General features: G+C 37.7%; 1 protein-coding gene across 3 annotated transcripts in view; it reads right to left on the reverse strand.

The window, feature by feature from the left end:
- LOC133523440 (breast cancer anti-estrogen resistance protein 1) overlaps window positions 1–19,071 on the reverse strand; it is a 108,764-nt gene that overhangs the window by 31,284 nt on the left and 58,409 nt on the right. The window contains exon 1 of one of the 3 annotated variants that reach the window (XM_061859022.1): window positions 1,567–1,875. The exons of the other annotated variants lie outside the window; for them this stretch is intronic. Coding sequence (XP_061715006.1) covers window positions 1,567–1,581 — 15 coding nt within the window. The 5' untranslated portion in view covers window positions 1,582–1,875. Of the gene's footprint in view, window positions 1–1,566; window positions 1,876–19,071 lie in introns of those variants that run through there. 3 annotated transcript variants of the gene reach the window in all.

The raw sequence follows: 19,071 nt of genomic DNA on the forward strand, positions 1-19,071 counted from the left end.
AACGCAAGTGTAAGGTATTTTCTTGTCATAATAATGAAGACAACGCTGTGACCTGATAAATAATGTATGCCATTGTCCCATTGGAAGGGCAGTTGATTTCAATTGCAACGCTAACTCAACACATGCATTTGATTAAACAAACGTTAATACGTCAAAGTCAATCGTTATTGATTGGTCTGGGACCGCTTAGTGCTACTTGCACTATCTAGGATTATCCACTAACTCGGAGTTAACCGTTAACACAGGGTAAAATTGTAGTGGTAACTCCGGGTTTAACCGGTTAATCCCGAGTACTAACTTGCTAACCCTGGATGGTGCAAGTGGCCCTTATTGTTCTAATGTCATCTTACTCAACACGGGCGTATCGTGGTTTAAAGGGATGTAATAAGCTTCTCTTAATCTCAAAATAATGTTGTTCGATCAATCGGCTTCCTAAACCTTCGTTTAACCGCGTATAAAAACCCAACGAAGAGCGATAGCATCCCCTAATGGAATGAAATAATGCAATGAACGTGAATGTAATGAGAATCCGACGTCGCCACTTGTCGAGGGTGCACATATGGCAACGGCAATACACTCAACTCATTATAAGTAGACCTTATTTCGTGGCAAAAAGGTTCACGAATGGTTAGTGAAGTATGTCGGCGAGGGTACCCGGGTAATCTCCCCGACGGCACGCCGGTCACGCGCGTATGCGATTCATGACAGATTTACCCGATTTACCGTTCTAGCCTGTCGGCCGAGGGATGTCAAACCCGTCATTCCGATGCTTCAAGCTTTGGAGCCGTTTTACTTTATCCAGTTCAATATCGGAACCCGCAACCGACATTCTTCATCCCATTACATTTTCGTCCTTCATATTGTTCCATTTTCTTTTCGGAATTACGGATACTGTAAAGTTTTTGTTGGTCGCCGTTGACATGGTCACCGACACAATAAAATGGTGATGCAAAAATGACGGATTTTATTAATGTAAAACATAGTTCTCAGTGCGCTAAAAAGTTGTTCAGAGCAAAACAGCAGAAGAGCAGGAATGCACCTATTTCTATTTGAGGCATTTGATGTTACAGTTTTAATTATTTAAACGATGTTTACAGAGGGCTCCACCTTAATGTAAACACGAATTAAAAGCCACGTATCCGTCTTAGTAGGTAGGTAAAAATAATGACTCGTGCCTAATGGTGCCTGAGATAAATATTTGTGTTGTCTGCCAAGCACGCAATAAACCCTTATAAGGTTGAAACTTGCGGCTGCTGCAAGCTTACGGCCAGTAAATTAATGAATTACGAAATAATAACCATTCATTCACACTTGCAACACGCAAAGTATGGTCATAACCAGCTTTGAGCATGTTAGACTAATGTTGAAGTTAAATTAGGAAAAAGTGTTGAAGGAAGATGAACGACTGATGAAAGATCTAAGGTAAGGTGGGGTAAGACGAACATAGTTTATTTTGCTCGTGGCAAGACAAACAGTATGAGGATTCCATACAAGTGTTTGTCTTGTCCCAGTGATAGTCTTACCGCACCTTATCTTGAATCATTGAATGCTTTCGAGTAGGGGTACCTGTCTATGTTGCATTAGGGAAGAATGACGTTCTCTGGTGGCGGAAGTCAAGATCTGATCCTCTTTTTGTACCCCTTTGCCTGTCGACGCATTTTATCAATGAGACTGATAATGATCTTGTGCGAAGTGACTGGCGACGGTTATGCTTATAACACTGGTTCTTATATAGAGCCAGGGCCAAACAGGTATTTCTTACATACATTTAGCAGGCGATTGCCGTTAAAATATTACAACAACATAAACCACAAAACATGCAGGAATGTAATACCGCGACGCCCCTGTAATAAGATACAGCGAACACTTGTTTCATTATCTATAATCCATTCACGAACAGATATTACATAAAAGGCAATTCCGATATTCGCAAGCCAATATTTTACGCGACAACATCACAATTCTAGCTATAACAATGTTTTACTGAACTGATACGAGTAAGTATAGGGTCTATTCTGGTTACAATTATCGCAAGTCTAAAGTGCTCTAAATAGGCTTGACGCAAATGATAAGGCCGCTGGAGTCTTGTGACGCCAGACGGCAGACGAAAGCACAAGAATATGTCTTTGATTTGTAGATGTTGATAGGAAGGCGGGACCGAGTAATGTGAGCTTAATTAGATATCGGAGACGTATGCAATTAGCATGGAGATTGGAGACCAGTCGGAGAGAGCTGGCGCCGGAGATAGGACAGCACCCAGCGACCTTGCGCTCGCGCCGCGCGGTGTCCGGCCGTCGCGGCGGCGAGAAATGTCCTGACCTGGTCGCATTGCATTGCTTGCCTAGTGCAGGCGAATCAAACAATCAGATGGAACAGTGTAAATGGATTCTATAATTACGCGTAGGGACTCTTCAGTAGTAGTAGTCGTTATTAGCCGTCAAGTTTAGAATTTGCATAGAAATTTCCGTGGCCATATAGTTTAATCAGAGGTAATAGACATCGGACTCTAAATTCAGATGTGTCTGTGGTGGTGGCTTGTCTTTGTAAGCAATGGGAAGCTGGCCTCTTGGCCTGACGACGTGCGATACGCGAATAAAACAAGATAGAAGATAGACGCCGGCGCCGGCCGGCCCGCCGCGTGCTTGCCATGCAAACTACTCGCTATGCATGCGAAGATGCCTTGCAACTTGTCATGTAAAATATACTACTGGAATGCCTTTTAAACCTTAACGTTCCCAGTCGTATACAATGTAAATCCGATAGCTGCAATATTTATGGCAATTGAGTTCCGTAGATTTAATATTCCGGAAAAGGTTATGATATGCAAAGCTTTTGGGCAATTATGATTTAAATTTACGTTATAAAATGACTTTTCCTCTTAAAGAGATTATAAAATTTTACATTATATCTGGTTACGCGGAAGTTCATTTTCGTAGATAGGTAAGTACTTAAGTACATAAGCTCACAATAATGTCGGTCTCCTACTCCTGCCAGCAATATAAAACACTTAACAAGTCAGGTTCTGAAAAAAAACTTGCTTGCCTCTCACACCAATAAGGGTTTCATGAATATGCTTAAGAATAACAATATGACCACAGTTCAGCATTTTTATTTGCGCTTCTCCAGATAAAATTATCATACAAGGAGATCTGTGATAGGGCGTGACGCGGCGTAAGTAAGGGGCGAGATTACACCTCCGATACAAATCCACTTCGTAAACATTAAAGTCTAATCGATTCCACATTACCTTGGCTACTACAATACGACTTTCCCGCCTTCGAAATAAGGTTCAATTTTCAAGCGCTTAGAAGATAAGAATTTCCAATGCAGGTTAAAGAGGTGTCTCCGTACCGTGGCGCCCTAAGCTCCAGACGAGGGATTATTTTTAACCCTATGGCTGGTTATAGTGTTACGAAGCCAAGATTAGATTGCAAACAAAATATCTTGTATGTGCACGTAGAGGTAATCTCGTCTTACGCCAGCGTGTATACGAATTATATTCTAGTCACGCTTTAGGCGCTAAGAATTGATAACTATGCGCATAAGATTGTTAATATTGTTATGAAATACCTGAAATATAAAAGTAGCAATTAAAGATTTATGCAAACAACGTCAGTGATATTGCGAAATAACCGTATCCAATATGTAATTTCGTACCTATACTTTCTGCGATAATAGTACATTTCGATGCTAGTGCTGAAGAATGAAATTTCCGGACGTGTAGCGAACGACGTTTTTTAATACAGTTGCGAAAAAATAAGAAAAACCACACGTACTTTTTTATGCATGTACTATAAGAGAGAAACAATTGTAAATATAAAATTGCTATTATTACCTAAGTATCGTTATTTACGATTATTTGTGTATCGTATATTTAAATTGTATGAAAACAATATCGAATGTTGCCTTTGGAAACTTAAAACATTCTTGCGGTGAGAAAAAACGCCTCTGCTTTGACAGGCGTTTCGGCAGCTATTCCGTTCCATTCAGACAACTTATTAAGAACTGTTGTTCAATATTCAATATTAAAAAATAAACGTGTTATAATGATGAAGAGAGAAGTAATAATATATGAAATATGCTTAAAATTATTATTTTTACATTAACAGTAGGTTTTTATGTCGTTTAAGACTTTTAAAGGAAACTAACATTAACACTCATCAATAAGTAGTCATGAATTGGAACACGTGGAAAAGTAAAAAGCAGTAGTTCGCGAAATCCAACTTTCCGCACGCTAAACAGCTACGTAAAATAGCTTTTTGTGCAACTGTATTAAAAATATATTATCGCAATATATTATATATTATAAAATATCTGCGATAAATATATTATCGCAGATATTTATGATAGAATAAGTAGCTTTATACCGATCAGAAACAAAACAATTTATAAACAGCAACCTGCGATGACACAGAAATAAATAATGTCAGCACCGAACAAAATCGTAATTTCTCAACACGTTAACTTCGTGGCTAGAAATAAGGAAAATAAACGCGCAACTTTCTTTTGTCTAAACTGCTAAGCGTCGATGCGAGTTGACGAGAGTTTTTAATCCAAGGCAGAAATGCCAACTGCAAACTTGTGCAAATGCAGCCAGACACTCAGATAAGCGTGAGCACTGGCGACAGATTCAAAGTGAACAGATGCTGCACATGGAGGTACGGTTATTGAGGCGATAAAACTAGAAGTAGACCAGGACAGGCAGGGGCGGATTAAGAAGGCGCGGGGCCCCTAGCACAATAGCTCGCGGGGCCCCCTAGTTTGAAAAAAAAAAAAGATTAAGTGCGAGTCGGACTCGCACCCCGAGAATTCAGTACCATCACAACATTTTTACGATGTCTTAATTTTTTTTGACTAGTTCTCGATTAGTTTGTAACATGTTATGCAGTGTATGCTTATAGTTTCGCCATGTCTGTCCGAGGGTTTGTTCCGTGATCGTTAGTGCTAGATAGCTGTAATTTGGCATGGATACATAAATTATGCATTGCGACAGTACGGTAAAATAAAAACTACTTATAAAAAAAATTTGGGTACCTCCCATACAAAATGTTTTTTCTTAATTTTTTTTTGCTTTGACCCTACAGTGTGGCGTATGGTTGGATAAGGTCTTTCAAAACGAGTAACGGTCTTCAAAACCTTTTTTTTATAAATTTATTATTTTCGGAAATAATCGCTCCGAAAGAAAAAATTAAAGCTTAATATATACTTTCAATGAAAACTATAGAAAACTATAGTACCTACAAGTGTGGTATGCAACCTTTTACTACTATAGTAGTTCTGTCTATACACATTAATTAGTAGACATAACTATACTACATTGGCAAAAAGTTGCAGATTTGTACTAGAAGCGATTAGGAAGAAGGGCGGGGCGCGTCTTCGTGGATGACACGAACTATAGGTATATCTTCTTCTTTATTTGCCATGCCCTAACGGACGTCGGCGACCACCTTTGCCATCTCTCTTCTGCTCTTGGCCATTCTTGCCAGTATGGCTGCGTTATTCACGTTCGTCCATTTCTTAATATTGTCAAGCCAGATGAACCTCCTTCTTCCCCTTCCCCTCTTGCCATCAATTTTTCCTTCCAATATTAGTTGTAGTATATTATATTTGTCATTTCTGTATATATGTCCAAAATAAGATATTTTCCTTTTTTTCACCGTAACCAAAACCTCCAACTTTTTCTCCATTCTTTTTAGTACTTCCACATTCGTAACTCTATCGGTCCAGGATATTTTTAGCATGCGCCTATATAGCCACATTTCGAATGCGTCTATTTCCTTTTCCATCGCTTTATTCAGAGTCCAAGTTTCGCAGCCGTAGAAGAGCACTGATAGTACATAGCACTTTACAAGTCCCCAACGAAGTCTTAGGTTGATATCCTTATTAGTGTATATAGACTGCATTTTTATAAAGGCGTTTCGCGCAATCTCTACCCTGACACGTATTTCCTGCTCCATGTCCCAGTCCTCGTTCAGCCAGCAGCCCAAATACCTATACTTTCTACCTTCTCTATTGGTGTATTATCTATTCTTAAAACGTGTGGAGTTGTATTAGATTTGCTTACTACCATAAATTTTGTTTTGCTAATGTTAATTTTCAACTTGTAATGATTTATTTTCGAATTTAAACGGTTTAATAAATGTTGTAATTCTTCAGCACTATTTGCTAGCAGGACGGTGTCGTCTGCATATCTTAAATTATTAATATATTTCGTATTACATTTAATTCCTATATCGACCCCATCAAAGGCTTCTGAGAAGATACTTTCAGAATATAAGTTGAAAAGACTTGGGGATAAAACACATCCTTGACGGACTCCTTATAGGTATATGACGTCATTTAAAATCCGGAGTATTTTTCTTATTTATTTATTTTAAGGAATTCCGATTTTTTATTTGTTTCTTTTTTTGCCATTTTCAAAAAGCCTAAACTTAATGAAGATGTGTTATCTTATCACATTTCCTATCTTTTACATAGGTTTCCTCCTTACCTTCGGTTTTCATCATCATCCTCGATAATATTGTATTGTCACCGATTTTTTCCCTAGTATGCGAATTTTTAGATTTCGGCTCGCCTGCTGCTCGGCCTTAGTTCTTGCTCGAAAGTACGACTTGCTGGGATACTTTGGGTATCGGGCCCTATGCAGGGCTTTACATCCGGCCTACACGAATGCAAAGCCCTGCCTGCATAGGGGCCCCGCTGTTTTCTTTTTATAACGGCTTTGCAGCAACTCTGCATATTTCGGGCGCCCGGCCAGCCGTAGAGGAGCGCGTCCTTTGGCCTACTACGGGTTCAAAGCTGATCATCATTGTTGATGTTATCATCATCATGTTATTTGAAATAATAAATAAATCATCCTTCCTTGCTTTTCACTAATATGTTTGTTTTTTAACACAGTATCTTCTTTTGTTCGTTTCCGAGCTCTGCTGTTTCCTGCAGCTTAGCCATGCACAAAAGTTTTGAGACACTCTGCACCTTCGGGTTTATGCTAAACTCTGCTCTTGGTCTTTGCGTAAGCCTAAAAATTATTTAAATTTCGTATCGTCATAAAGAAAAATTTACAGGATAATAACAAATAATAATAATTGATCAATATTGTTACTGACTTACGAAACAAATACATTGTAAATATAATGTGATAATACAGGATCCGCGGAGTGCGAGTTCTACTTGAACTTGGCCTGTTCCACGTGCCGAAATCGCATGGTCAGGGTCGGAGCGCGGGGCCCCCCTTAGGCGCGGGGCCCTTAGCATATGCTTTTTCTGCTGTTCGGTTAATCCGCCACTGAGGACAGGCGATTATTTTAGAGGAGTATATAGAGTGCTTGCTACGCTCCCATTGTGTACTGCTTACCTATAAATAAGTAGAAACATATCAGTTCCTCTATATATAAAAAACACGATACATAAAATTAATCAAAATAGGCAATATTGGTCGTTCAATAAATTGGTGGGCCAGCGAGATTATATACCTAAATGCGATTTATTCCACGCATTGCCTTCAGAAACAAGCTAGATTTAAATATAAACTGCAGCGACAATCTATTTATTATGTAGAGCGCCTCATAGGTTCTGATCTAGTCAATAAATCATTACCAGATTCAATAGTTCATAATTGTACCAATGGAGGCTAACCGAAACGAGATATGAGCGAGCGAAGAGTTGGAATGTATGGAACTATTTATTTTCTCCATCCGACTGAAAATGATAACATGGACGATATATCTCGCCACATCTCAAGTATTACATGACTGCGCTTCTTACGATAACTCCGGTGTGCAATTATTTTCATACCACTTAAAGTAGGTGTGCACTGTGTTATCTATTGATGCCAAGTCTGCGGCAGAGGTGTTCGCTCCACGCTGCAAACGAAGAGATTCACGCGGCGCGCGTGAGAGCGGGTCTCGGCGTGAAAACTTAATGCTTTGGAGTACTGAAACTTGCTCCTGTCTGCGCTTAACTTACGGAGTGCACACTTCTTACGGGGATTAAAACTTTGACGGAGACATCGTTTACAGTGTTAACAATCAAAACTTTAGACTTGTAGCAATCGAACGACACCTCATGAGAATCATTTTGTTACAGATTTTCTATGAACGTCACCAACCAAGACAATGTAGAGGTAAAAGATTACGTTGATTCGATGCCTTTCTTACTAAACTCTGTATCTTTAGGTATTTAAATAAAAGTAAACATAAGCTTAAAGAGCCATTTGAGGGTAGATGAAAACCTTACATGATCAAATAATGTGGGTTAAAGCCAGGTCGTTCAGTGATAGATCCAGGCGTTTTGTATTTCATTGGTTAACAAATAAATGTTATACTTACCCAAAAACGTACAAATTGTTTGTTTACTTTTATTTAAATACCTAAAGATACGAAGTATACATATAGTTTAAACTTAGGTATTTTCAGTAAAGAATTTTGGACGGTGTTATGGCGTGTCTTACGCATGCATTATTGTATACATTTTGCTACGTAAACGGTGAGTCAACATCTTTTTAACACCGTTCAGACCGAAACCTTACTAATGTTTTATGGGCTTTACGAAATCTTTAGGTACTCTCTACAGCACCCTAAGCAAACAAGCGGCCTAATTAACCTCTGCAAACATTAAACACAGTCGACCCGCAGTGTCGATAATTAAGCTAAATTTATAATGCGGTGACTCGGTGAGAGGTGAGAAGTAGGCGGGGTCACAGGATATAGCCTCTGAGGACTTACAAATTACGAAAGTAAACCACCCCATGTCATCAAATAACTTGTTAGCTAACTTTTGGTTTTATAAACCTTTTATTTATTTATATTGTTCTATCACTGCTGGGCCTCCATTCTATTCTTCCACTTATACCTATCCTCGGAAGTCTTCCTTACTGAATCATCGAAACGAATCATAAAGAATTCTTATTATAAAATATTGGATCCAGCTGCCGAAAAAGTTTTGGAGTTATCAAGTAAATAGGTGACTATTTGCTTTAGCGTTTTGATGAATAAACGGATTAAAGAATTCACCACCACCACTGTCCATAGTTTAGATAAGGTATAGGGCGTTGCCGTGGGGGGTTATGTTCTGTCCTATATTTAATGGAATTGAATGAATAAAGCGTGCTATTTTAATTAACTGATGTAGAATATATTTAATGCATAACTCTTATTCACTACACGGGTTAGGTTAGGGTTGTTATCATCGAACCTTTTTCAATCAGTTTACAATAGCATTCAATTTGAGAGTCTCACAATGGCAGGGAACCCTAGGGCGGGCGGGGCGCGGGCAGGGCGGGCAGGGTGGTAACGAGATGAGCGGTCACGCGCGACTGGCCGCTGAGATAGCGTCGTGACCGCGACACTTCGTAAAGCTGATGCCGCTGAAATTATTATATAAATTATATATGCAATCATATAGCTGCATAGTAAAGCTCTGGCTGCTGTGTTTGCATAATGGATACTGTAAGACGACAATTATAGTAAACAACTGTAAATTGCTTGATAATGTAATTTGGGCTTCGCCAATTAAAAAGGTGCTTTCAATAATTCTTTATGTTGAATTACGGCCCGATTCGAAGAATGATTAAGACACGTTTAAGATCTTGGAAAGATCTTTAAAAGATCGATAACTAAACGACATGTCAAAGTCGACGTTTATTTCGATTCCGCTGTGATCCCAATAAGATCTATCTACGATATTTCTAACGTCAAAGTAACATTGGTTTCCCGAATAGAGCTGATTCTGTCAATTACACGACATACACGATATTTAAATGAGAACTTATCTAAACGAGAACTTATCGCTATCGTATTTCATTCTTCGAATCGGGCCCGTTGATAATGATGATTGCACCGAAAAGTTTTTTAACTATAAAATCTTAACTTAAATTTCTTTGGTGACACTAGTGCACTAGTTCTAAACATTATTTAATAATTTCATAAAATATTTGCCTGCCAAAAACTATAAACGGAATGTATTATTACGAAATATGATATATTATGTTAAGATAATAAAAATGGCCGCTTCTGCAAATAACCTTTCCTCGTCTTTATTTTATAGTTTACCGATGCCGAGATACGATATAATAAAAGGCTGCGAATAATTTCAACTTTTATACCAACCATTTACACTTGCTAATGGGCTATTGTGCCTCATCACAGATCCATTAAAGCTTCCGGGACTGCTCCGAGACTAATGAATGTCTGAGTTTGTTTGCACCCTTAATTGTACAAGAGAAGATAAAAGAAAATTAATCTGATTATAATATTTTCTATGCCACTCCAACAACGGAAATAAGTCTAACAACTCTTTGCCTACAAGTTAAATTCCGCAAAAGCCGTTTAGATTAGACTATATGGCATGCAATAGACACATGCCTCACAAACACAGAAACAGGGGCCGGACTCAAGACGACAATCGTTTTTCGCATTTTGCGACAATCCTTAATGGAAATAGTAAATTAGTAAAGATGAGGAAGAAAAGGCAGATGCCCAGGAAATGTCGCGTGATTATTTCCATACGAGTATATACCTACATTATTTGAAATATTCCACTCCACCTTCAGAAAGTCGTCTTAGATACCTGTGTTCTACCTTCTCTCACCTACGGATGCCACTGACGCTCCGGCCCCAAAAACACCTGTACAGCAAATTGCATCGAAATCGTTAGAGCCGTTTCCGAGATCCCCGATATATAGATAGATAGATAGATAGATAGAATACTCTTTATTGGCACACCTCTTTAAAAATATACAAGCAAAATAAACAATTGATTAAAAGTGGCAGACAACAGGCGGTCTTATCGCTAAAAAGCGATCTCTTCCAGACAACCTATATATATATATAGGTTGTCTGGAAGAGATTTTGATTGTATATATATATATATATATACAAGATTTACAAGGATTGCTCGTTTAAAGGTATAAGATTATGGCTTATGAAATTAACGTAGGGTGCAACTGCAAACATCATTATGTAAAAATCGGATTGTAAAAGGTTTGTTGTTATACAAAATGCTTCTGATTTTAAAACCGGCTGACTAAGCATTTTCCTGACACTTTCAATAACCAAGGCGTCAAGCCTTCTAAAGGTTGTACTCGTACCTACAGTCGTTTACAATAAACAACAATGCTCTCGAACAAAAATATGAACGGAATAAATACATGTCTTCGCCTTTCACAGTCATGTTTATTGTGATAGCTACCTTATTGTTGTCAAGTCGCACGAACCACGTCGAGAAACGTCTCAGATGGAATGAACTTTTCGACATTGAGGAATACCTACACCCTAGCTGATCTTAAACGAAATTCGTCTGATAATAAAAATACGAGTATGTACTCGCTTAATATGCAAAATACGTCACGAATATAGAAATTACCTTTGATATTTCAAAATTGGATAATGGATGTTCATAAAGCGTAACTAAACAGATTTAATGTTCAATTAGTTTGGAGAACTTGGAAAATCGAAGTCAAAATCGGCAAACATAGGAAAAGAGCATGCGACACGGCGTAATGTGATTAAACGGGGTCTTTACTACGTCATTAGAAAGGGGCGGGCGTGTTTATGGCCAGGCTGTGTTCCGACAGAAATAACTAACTTGAAATTGCGCATATTTATTATTTACCCCGCGACTGGAGAGATGCCGTAACATATGGCAGTGCTAAGACCGGGTGTATGTTCTCGAATTTTAAAAAATACGAGAACTATTTTCCCTTAATAATTAATCTAGATTTACCTTGAAGACGAAATATAGTCCTTAATATAGATTAGAGTTACAGTTGCAACGCAAACCCCGAAAATATCCTCTGATTCGATTTTCTTTCACAAAATAATCCAAATGCATTGGAACGAGAGAAAAAAGTACATATAAGTAATCCTACACTGGCTTCCCAATCAAAGTTAAGATCTATATATACATGTACACATTCTAAAATAAGAAAAACACTATACTTTCCCTTAATAATTCAAGCAGATTTATCTCGCAGACAAAACGATCGCGATAAAACATCGTCCTTAAATTGCAGAAGAGTTCCAATCCCAATTCCCCAAACATCCGACGCGAAAATCTACTACTCTTCACAAAATGATAAAACGCATTGGGGCGAAAGGAACGGCAACAGAAACGTGCCATTGAAGCCATTTGTTTGTTGCCGATGTGTATGAATGGGTAGTAGCCGTCCTCGCTTTCCAATCAGAGCTATTGACAGGGGGACGGAGCCAATGTTTATACGGTTTGTACACTCGCATTTTATTGTTCAATGGCAGCTTACAAATTGTACGCAATGGCATACATTAGTCTTTGTATTGTTGATTGAATTTTTATCTTTTATCGTATCCATTACATGCTACAGAAAATTCTTACAGGAATTTATGAAATATAACCTTCATATTTTATTTATTTGTAACTTAAATTTGGCAAACAAACATAACCCATCTAATTGCAATAGGGTTGTTTCCATCTACAAATCTTAGGGCATAATTTTATTGTATCCCAATAAATTCTTATGGGTTATAGAACATGTTAAACTACATTTAGTGGACCCCTAATGAGCATATTTTTTTTTAAATATTGAATTTAAAATATCTTTTAACACATATCTTTTCACGTGACCCAAGTCGAAACGACATTGAAGATTCTGATGACGTCACAACTCTCGGTTTGACACTGGGGTACAACTGCGAAAATCGAAGTTTTAGTTAGAAATAGAATTGCTAATGGATTTAATAAAATAACTCAATTATTGCAGAAAACATATTTTATTAGTTTGTTGAAAACCCACACGCACGCATACAAAGCTTGCCTACCACCTAAATGGCTTGAGTATCAAATTTTGTACTGAGAACAGACAACGGGGGGCCTTAGTGTTACGTGTGTATATACATAGTTATGTGTCAAACCGTAAACTGTGACGTCACACAATTTTCAAAGAGCGTTTTGGTCGAGAACGCAAGTGTCAAAATATATTTTGTTAATTTAACATATTTAAAGTCGATTTAGGGTAAAACTTGAAATTTAGGGCAACGTTTGGTTAATAAAGAACGTATTACAAGCGTTTAAAAAAATTGGAAACAACCCTATTCTAAATATATCACTTTAAATTTTTTTTTAATTCCATACTGTAATCCCTTGAGAATACCATGATTGAAAATTAAAATAGGCTTAAATAGCTTTTGCAACTTACACTTCGATGTTAGAAAGCTAAACATGTTGCCTAGTCCTAGTGTATCGAAACCATACTCACATCGGTCAATGACAACATCACCTCTTCCTGGTAGTGTTTTGTTTACATAACGCGATATCCAGGACTGGTTCTTGACCAAGCTAAGTCTTATACCAAATAAATCGAACCAAATGATGTTAAACAGAGCACCGTCTATTTAATTGTAAGCTTGCTTTGAGACCAAGATTATTCTCCATAACGGTTACGAAGCGCATCGTCTCGGGGCCACCAGTTTAAACTAATAGGTAAACTTAAGTCAATTTATAAGTAAGCATACTCGTAAATTGTATGCCTCTGAAAAAGTGAAATATGAATTTTCGTAAAAGTTTTTTAATTTCTCTAAGTACCTATTCTATGTGGTATATATAGTCTTATAATACTGCTATTTGGTGCGTGAGACAATACGTCAGTTGACAAATCAAATCCATAACAGTTTCAGAATAAGAGATTAAAATCAGAATCGGACTCCTAGTATTGAGAAAAAATATAAAGCAGTAAACACGAGCTCACCGCCGAATAAAAATGCTCTGCGAATCGAATAGTTGCAGTCGAGAATCGAGTCCCGCAGATGCAGTCTTATTTTCAGCTGCAATGCCGATTGAAGATGCATTCCTCAAACGAGCCGGTATTCTGTTGCAATGCACCGTTATTTTAAATACGGAAATAACATTAAAGCCTGCTATCCGAAGAAGGAATTGAATAAATTCAATGATGTTTTTCCTTTGCATCGACAGGAGAAGTGTTCGAGTAGTATAATAGATAGTTAGATATATATTTTATATGATATAGGAGACAAACAAGCAGAAGGATCGCCTGATGGTAAGCGATTACCACTATCCATGGACATCCGCAACATCAGAGTGTGAGTTCGTTGTAAGTGCGTTGGCGGCGTTTAAGATGGGAGTACGCTCTATTCTCGACGGTTTGAAAATACCGTAGGCGACAGTTCATTCCACAGTTTAGCTTTGCGAGGCAGGAAGTTTCTGGAGAAACGCACAGTTGAGGACTGCCAGCCATCTAAAATGGAAATGATGTCGCGCAGGGCGATGGCGGAAAGAACATATGGCCAATAAATAATAGCTTTAATAAATATGTTAAGTTGAAATGGAACGTGACCAATTTTGTGATATGAAAATGTCACAAACATCTTCAAAGTTAGGTACGAGCCTTAAAACCGATCCTGTGTTTTGCGTGTTGCAACGTATGTTAACAATGGATCCAATATGCACACAATGCGCATATGACAGGTTATGAATGTAATTATCCTGTAACTCTAATGCTGGGCTAAAAATAACAAACAAATGACGTCACATCCTTATGACGAAGACGTCACAGTCACTAAGCGGATCATGTGTGGTATTCCAATTGCTTGCCAAGCACGGGTGAGTTGAAGACTCGGGACGTCTACCGTGAATATTGGAAATCGAATTTTCATTATCTGTCTGTCTATAGCACTTGCATATTCGAGCGATAGAGAGGCAGACAATGAAATTTCGATGTTCGATAGGCTCTCAGGTCACCCAGGTTGGGTGTTCTCTATTTTACGCAATGCATTTTTGCGGACCGATCGGATCTTTACGTTTTTCGGACCTATCTATAGTTAAAAATTTAGTTAAATCTTTCCCCAATTTCTTGACATTTTGCTAGGTTTTAGTCTTTTAGTGGAAAGAGTGGCCACAGATAGTGATCTGCGGCCACGTAACGTCGAATTCCAAGTTAAACAAATTGGGTAACATTTTGTACTTTTCAGTTTTGTGAGTAGGTATATTTGTGTTGTAAAATGCATTTAAATGTTAAATAAATCTCGTAACGAGTTACTTTCCTGACACTTGTCCCATGACAACTTAACTCGCTCATTCAATGGGAATACATGACTATATTGTATGATCCACATTCACCATATGGCGTCTTCGTCATTGTCACAACAAAAACAACGGACGGCGTGGACTGGAGGATTCATTCCGGTTGTGATGGAAAATATCATATCTGCAATTTGTAGGTATACAGGATGCATTTTCAACGTTCAGCTAGACTGCAATTTTTATTTTGCTAATTCGGGGTTTATATTTACAGTAAACATTGTTCTGAAAAATACACTGTAAGTACTAACCAATAATGTATTGGACACCATCAGACACTTTTAAGTTCAACATTATTTTCCCCTGTAAACTTTTAATCATTTGCATACTGTTAAAGTCATAACATTTAAGTAACAAAAATCTCTATGCCAATCAGTGATAGAGCAAAGAGAGATCCAAAAAACATCGGAAATGGTCATGAAAACGAATATCGCCTATGAGAACGGTTTCCTTACGCTATTAAATCCTTAGCCGCAAGTATTTTAAATATATCAAGACCACTATACATTGTAAGCACGAAAACCTGTATCTACTTACTTAATAAGTTAATAGCGTTAACAAGAGGTCTATTAAAATGTAGTTCTCACTCCAGCCCCATTATCCGTACAAAGTTCCCGAGTTATCGATCTCGATGATTGCAAGTGATTATAACTGACGTACGGGTCGCAGGAGTAAGGAATCGTAGAAGAGTAACAGAGTAATTTCACTGTGAGGCATTAGAGTTCACATGTACGGTACTATTAGGAAGGTACGCGCGGTGTGTATTTGTCCAAAAAGTTGTGTATTTAATAAGCGTTCAGAGGAATCGCCATAGGTAATTGACTATCAAGTAGTCAAAAGCGAATTCTTAGAATTTTCATCCGCACGATATCTACATTTATTGTAGTCGATAGTTTAGTCTCTTTCTCTTTAGATGTGGAACAGCTATCTCTCACAGGCATCGCGCGCTTGCAGGAGTTTTGGCACTCTCAAAGTCCGAGAATGTACAGTCGACGAAGATATGTTTAAAATTTTCGCCTTATTACAAAGGATTACAAAGGAGTAAGGTGCAAAAATGAAAACATATCTTTGACGTCGTGTCGACTGTACATTACCGTGTTGTGGTTGTACAAAGCGGTTACTCTGTTAAGTCTCATTATTCCTGTGGACGGTCCGGCCCGAAGCGAATGTGCACATGGTGTGTGACGAATCGCACCTTGATTTATGTATGAGTGCTCTGGCTCTTTATTACCATTTACCGAGACATGTTCGTCACAAGCGATCCAATATAATATGATCTTTGGCGGCGCATAATTTTAAGGATCTTAAAGTAACAGATATACTGGTTCTCATTAGGCGATTATACTTTTATGTAGGTGTAAATAATAGCCACGTATGTTCGTTCACTTTAGGCATGATTGTACGAACAAAGGAACCTTAAAACCCTTAAAAGAAGATAAGCTGTGCATACTATGCAAGGTTGTGTTTGTTTACAATTTGTTTGTATTATCGATTCAGACTGCTTGAAATTTCTACAAAATAGTATTTCTTCAGGTTCTAAAACAATTTCTAAAGCAGAATGACGGATTTACACTAGCCTCGATTTCGACTGTCAACAGCGCTCATAAAGTCAAAGAGGTCAAACAGGCTAGTGAATTCTAGTGTACACGCGACAGTTAATCTTCAATTCCCTTTTTGACCTTTACAAACCGACCCAGCAGCCCTTGAAACAGTAGAAACTTATACAATTCAAGTCCAGCCAATTGTAAAAGCTTGCTCTAAACAGCTATCGGCAATTTCCAATAGTAAATCCTTTCGTCGAAACTAGGCAAACACACTAACACTATTTCACTTGTCTGACCTTTCCCAAGTTTATGCCCTACGTATGTTCTCTTTAGTTCAAAGATTAATTCTGCTAGTGAGGCCTCAATTGCTCTTTTACTTACGGTTTCTTTTAAATGTACAGAAATACGTTGACGACGAATTTTTAATTAAATATTTTTCTTACTTACACGACTACAAAATGTCACTAAAATTAAAACTACAATCATTCAAGTAAAGCAAAACATGTTATTATTCGAAAAAATATTATATTTTGTTTTTTCTGGCATAAAATCGCAAACGTTTGTTAAAAATTTCAACAATATGCCGCACAAAAAAAATTGACAACAATTGGCAATGAGAATAAGATACTCACTTAAACAATGCACTTTAGAGTGCTCAGGATTTTCAAATATAAGTATTTTACGAATTTTTCCCCAGACATTACTATTAATATTAGGGATACCCATTGGGGTATCAGGGCTATTGAGCCCTGATACAAAAAGTGACGGGGTTTTACCCAGACACTTTTAAATAAAAACTATGCCCGGGCGATCTCCAAAATCACTAAGCTATGTAGTTGGTATATACCTATGCGGGGAATCCAGATCTCCGGATGCATCCGTTTCATTCAGACGACAAATGCTAGTCGTAAAAGATGTCTTGACGCTTACTTGCAGAATATTTTTTTGGAATTAGAATTTTGGTTCACAGACATTGATATTACAAGCAGTGATCTGTGATTTCACTTTCTAGAGGTTTGAGCCTAGTTCAGGATCATTTCATTTACCGAGCATTTGCCTTCGAGAAACTATTTAGTATCAGTGTGGTCTCCAAGTTATACCTACTTGTTATGGAGCTCAAGTTCTTTATTAAGTGAATGCTTGGCAATACATGGCTCGAGTGCCATTCAAACTTTACAACTTGATTTCTTTCGAAATCACTCGTACCTTCCTAAGAATGCATCTTGGTCATTAGTAGTTCAAATATTGGTGCGATCGAGATACGCTGCAAGCTATAAGTGCCTAAGCTATATTTTTATGAAATTAGCTGTCACGTCATTACTATTAATAGTTATTTATTTAATTTTTGTCCTAAGACCAATAATTTCCAATAAAATAATTTTATTATCCTCGTGACTCCAAGGGATATTAAAATGAGATCAATTTCTGAAGTACGATTTTGCTGCTTGCTGGTAGCGCTGAGTCACGGGGTCAGACAAGTAATCTGACGTAAGCCGAACGTACGTTAAACGATTTACTTAATCATATCAGACGAGTTTTTAATGAAAGCTCGAAGATAAGTTTCTCTGTCACCGGGCAGGACATGATAAGTAATGGGGAGAGAAATAATCTGATATTCGACTTGACTTTTGAACCCGTTGTTGTAAGTCGAAGAAAGTTTGGTAGGGATCGCTGACTGGTTATTATGATCCATCATTGATTGCCTGATTTTATAACTGTAAATAAGGCAAAACCGAGATAACAACAAAGCCATATATATACAACAGCATTAAAAAAAAAACCATTTTTTTTTATCGAAAAAAAACTCATGACTTCCGATCTATACTTACCTGCAATTTATAGGTATATGACCGATAAGACGTAGTGATCTCCTAATAAGCACAGTGATCAACTGAGTATCGTGACTTATGTTGGAGGTCACGTAGATCGAGTGGAATGAAGATTTGCAGGATACGTACAACGATGACAGGAGCCGGGAACCGAGAACGGCGCGGGATAGCGGAGCTTTTAAATAATACAATTAATCACTCATGACTTTTGGTATATTGAAATAAATTTACATTTAGAAATACATGACGAGCACAAAAGGCAGACAAGACAGAAGGAAGTGGCCACAGACAAAAAGACAATCAGCCATAGGCGACGTTTCGGTATTGCACCATAAAAACTTAGTTTATGGTTATTATAATGCATACAATTAATATGCTAAACGCAATTTAACACGCCCTCTTATGCTTTATAATGGAGTAACACTGACAACATGCATAAGTAACGGCAAGCAGAACATTAAACATGTATATAAATTCACAGCAAGAATTACAAATAAACAGTTATACACTATGCTTATTATACACATACATTCTAAATTTGTTTTACATTACAAGCCTCAATAAACTTTTTATGTTTTGTAGCACCCAGAGCCTTAGTAAAAACATCAGCGATCATATTTTCAGTAGGAACA

The sequence above is a fragment of the Cydia pomonella genome, chromosome 12 (genome assembly GCF_033807575.1).
Source record: "Cydia pomonella isolate Wapato2018A chromosome 12, ilCydPomo1, whole genome shotgun sequence".
Classification (NCBI taxonomy): domain Eukaryota; kingdom Metazoa; phylum Arthropoda; class Insecta; order Lepidoptera; family Tortricidae; genus Cydia; species Cydia pomonella.